This window comes from Wasmannia auropunctata, unplaced genomic scaffold, assembly GCF_000956235.1.
Source record: "Wasmannia auropunctata unplaced genomic scaffold, wasmannia.A_1.0 LD335965.1, whole genome shotgun sequence".
NCBI lineage: Eukaryota > Metazoa > Arthropoda > Insecta > Hymenoptera > Formicidae > Wasmannia > Wasmannia auropunctata.
In genome coordinates, this window is record NW_012026925.1 from 15322 (window position 1) to 19365 (window position 4044).

Below are 4044 nucleotides of genomic sequence, written 5' to 3' on the forward strand. Positions count from 1 at the left end.
TACTCGTATGCCGCTAAATGTAAGGGCGTGTTTCCGTCCTTATCGACTAAATGCAAAGAAGCACCAGCGTTCAAAAGAAAGGTGCAGACCTCGCGACGACCGTTCTCCGCGGTCACATGCAGAGCACTACGTTTGTTGTTATTGACGGCATCGATGGCTGCGCCTCGCGATAACAGTAGATCCGTTATCTCCAGCTGATTGCTGTTTAATCAAACGAAAGGGTTTGTTAGTTAGTTTGACGTTAGTTTGACGTTACGGTAGATCCAACAATGATTTTCTACTTACCTGAGTGCCGCATAATGCAAGGGCGTGTTTCCTTCCTCGTCGACCTCATGCAAAGAAGCACCAATGTTCAGAAGGAGGGTGCAGATCTCGAGCTGACCCTTCTCCGCGGCCACATGCAGAGCATTACATCTGCCGTCGTTGACGGCACTGGTGACCGCGTTTCGCCATAACAGACAATGCATTATCTCCGGTTGATTCCTATTCAATAAAAAACGAGAAAACACCGGTGCTTAGCTTAACATGGCAGATCCAGCAACGATTTCCAACTGACTCGTATGCTTCGTAATGTCTGGGAGTGTCTCCGTCATTGTCGACCACATGCAAAGGACCATTAGAAGGAAGGTTCAGAGGTCATGTTGACCTTTCTTCGCAGCCACATGCCGGCACGTTGTTCTGCCAGTGCGGGGAAAGCACGCGTCCACTTTGCTAGGCAAATTTACTTCTTGGAAAATTTCCATATAGCGTAGATCTGTCAACTCTCGGCGTTTATCTCGAACATTTGTCCCGTTTGATCTATCCGAAACGGAATGCTCATTCGAGATAAGATTGCATGTGCGCAGTTTGTCGCGGCTTTGTCGGATGTCTTTATTAAAACGTACATACCTCAAGTCTTAAGCCCATGATACTAGAAATAGTAAAAATTGATCCAAGTTCTCGGACTTAGAAAAGCAACAATTTTATTGGCTGTACAGTTCTCAGTTCGAAAACTTGGACCGATTTCTAGTACCGAACACTATAGGCCTGTTCTTTTTATCTGCACTAGTTCGCAGTCTATCTTTCTCTTTCTACATTGGAAGAATAAAGATAAACTCTGAACTAGTGCAGCCAGTTCAGTTGAAAAGAACAGGCCTAAGGCTTTTATACTATTGGAAGCAGTGTTGCCAACTCGCTGATAGAACAAATTTCAAAATTAGAATTCAAAAATCTCTAAAAAACTCCAATTATTCACCAAAAAGTTTTAATTAGAAAATTGAGAAATGTTAATACAGTAATTAAATCATGACGAAAAATTTAATAATGCTTGAATTAAAGGCTGCGTTTTGATATTTACTCTCTTTCAATTTCTTATAATTTATTAATAATATTTAAATTGTTTATATATGTATAAGAAATATACTTTAAAACATCAAAATAATATCAACATTTTTTGTAAATCAGAAAAAAATTATAAAATACGTACGATAAAATTATGAAATAAATGTCATATGTTTTAATACAAATTAATGTAATGTTTTACGTTACGTATTTATATAATTTTAAATAATACATTACATATTGTTATAGCAACAACTAATTTATTTCCTCCGCTTCCATTTCAGGAACATCCGATTCGACTCTATGGTACTACTGACTTCTCATATATTTTCGTATTACTTTTGTTTTTTAAAATTTTTTCAAGTACAATGTAATTATTACGGCAAACATCAAGTCTTTTGAATCCATATTGAATATGCAATATATATTATTTAACAATGGAAGCTTAATTTTGTTCCGCAACTTGGTTTTAATTAGATTCATCTGGTCTATAAATATTCGCTCAATATTCGTATTAGAGTGAGGAGAACTTTAAAGACCAAATCGATTAAGTTTTTGAAAGGATTTTGTCCATTAGCTTTTCGATAATTTATTATTTCTATCCAAAATTTGTCAGTGTCTTGCGTTTCTTTCCACCTAATATAATGAATATTCTCTCACTCTAATTCGATTTAAGCGATAGTTATTGCGTCTTTTTTACCGTAATAGCTATATTTGCAATCGGAAGTTTACTTTCAAGTATTTGGTCACAGAAAACGCACTTGTGCATTTCAATATTTTAATTGATATTATCAGGTAAACGGTTTTTTAATTCTTTCGCCAGAGCAATTAGAAAAGAAACACATCTAGATTTCAAGGTTTCTTTTTCCTAGTCAACGATTTCATTTTCTGTACAAAAAGAATCAAACGCGTAATCCAAGGCAGGCAAAAGATTCGAATACTTTTCAATATCATGCTCGAAAATATCTATTCTCGCCGTAGAAAGTATAATTTTATTAATAACCATAGAATAAAGCCTTTTAATGTCCAAAAGTAACTTTGTTGGATCAGCCACTTTTAACTCAAAATTCTTATTTGTTTTCTGCACCATGTTTAAAATCGGATATAAAAAATTAAAATAGATGAAATTTTTTTGTCACGATACATGGAATATAATAATTCAGCTGTATAAGAATTGTCATTGATTCGTGAGATTTCGAAATGCGTTTTCAACTCTGTCCATTGAATCTAAAATTCATTTGACTGCAAACTCGATTGATAACCATCGCGTTTACGAGATTTGCAAAATTTTTAAGGCCTTTTAGTTATCGTTTAATATCTGATAGACCAACGCATAATTTAATTGTTGTATAGACAAATTAGCAAACCAATTATAGGTTTCTTTAATCAAAAATTCAATATTTCGAGGCAGCGTATTTTCAGTCACCTTCGAAATGGCAAGTTGGAATGAGTGACACATACATCAAATTAATATTAAATGAGGTACGTCTTTCTTCAATCGCGCGTAAACGCCTGAATTCACTCCTACCATAGTCGATGCATTATCGGTGTCAATACCTTGCACTTTGATTAACTGCAATTTTGCATCAGTCAATAATTTTTTACAATACAGACTCCGCTGTGCCATCTTCAATATGGATCAGTTTTAAAAAGGTCGATACGATTTTTATTTTATTTAATGCTGTAATATCTAATGTCAATACCAAACATTTTATTCAGTGTAATGTCAATAGATTTATCAATTAATAAACTATAATATCTATCACCAATGTCTTTGACTGCCTTGTAAAAATAAAGTCCTATCACATTGTTGATTACGTTTGTACACTTCGTACTATGTAAACTAATTATATTAAAATACGTATCTCTATAAAGATCGCTTAAATGATCGATACTTACGATTGAATTGTACGGTGACATAGAAAGTTGAAACTTCCATACGCTATTCTTTGATACATTTTGTCGATGGGCTGAAAAAATGTTATCTGTTGTTTAATGTAATAGTACTTTAAAAGCCAAAGCAACTAGAACAAGCTTGAAAATCTGTAGAATTCTTCGAATATTTATCAAAAATCTAGAGTTTCGACATGTCGCAAAATTGCGATAAAAATCTTAATGGACTATTCAAAATCTCCAGATCTAGCAATAAAATCACTATATAAATTGGCAAATTTGGAAAGTCTGACTTCCTTGATGACAGTCATAGAGAAGGCTATTAAAGTAATTTAAGAAAATAGTTTCTCACGCAAAATTTCACGGGAAAATTAGGAGAAAAGGTCAAAATTCGGGAGCAAGCATAATGAGACGGAACAGATTTCCAAAAAGAAAGAGAATACACAGACAATAAGAACGAGAAATTTAAAAAGAATACAAAATTTGAAACCAAAATTTAATCGAGTTCGGAAGGAATGTTGCCAGTGTGAGGCTGAGGGACATTTTCGCGCGGAGTGCCCCTCTCTATCGATTGAGGAGAGAAGAAACTCGGAGTAGTTGAGATTGACAAGGCGGATTCGATTGAAATTGCAAGCGATTGGCGCTGCTGTGTAGTAGTACCTGACAGCGACAATTAGCACCTTCCCTTTTCCCAAGTAATCGTCGCGGTGTGCACACGTTTTAGAGCAAGTGTCGATGGTGTGTATGTATGTATCAGAATGTGCGAGCAAGGCAGCTGCACCCGAGCAAGTAACAACAAGATCTTTGTAAATTGATCTTCATTGTATGTTT

General features: G+C 35.0%; 2 protein-coding genes across 4 annotated transcripts in view; one reads left to right on the plus strand and one right to left on the minus strand.

Annotated features, from left to right (window-relative positions):
* LOC105454971 (E3 ubiquitin-protein ligase MIB2-like) overlaps window positions 1-1052 on the minus strand; it is a 6787-nt gene extending 5735 nt beyond the window's left edge. The window contains exons 1-3 of one of the 3 annotated variants that reach the window (XM_011697963.1): window positions 889-1050; window positions 286-798; window positions 4-201 (exon numbers count right to left, since the gene is read on the minus strand). In XM_011697963.1, coding sequence (XP_011696265.1) covers window positions 4-201; window positions 286-467 — 380 coding nt within the window. In that variant the 5' untranslated portion in view covers window positions 468-798; window positions 889-1050. Of the gene's footprint in view, window positions 1-3; window positions 202-285 lie in introns of all 3 variants that reach the window. The other 2 variants (XM_011697962.1, XM_011697964.1) reach the window with 2 other exon arrangements.
* LOC105454970 overlaps window positions 1-4044 on the plus strand; it is an 18427-nt gene that overhangs the window by 2267 nt on the left and 12116 nt on the right. The window lies entirely within an intron of this gene.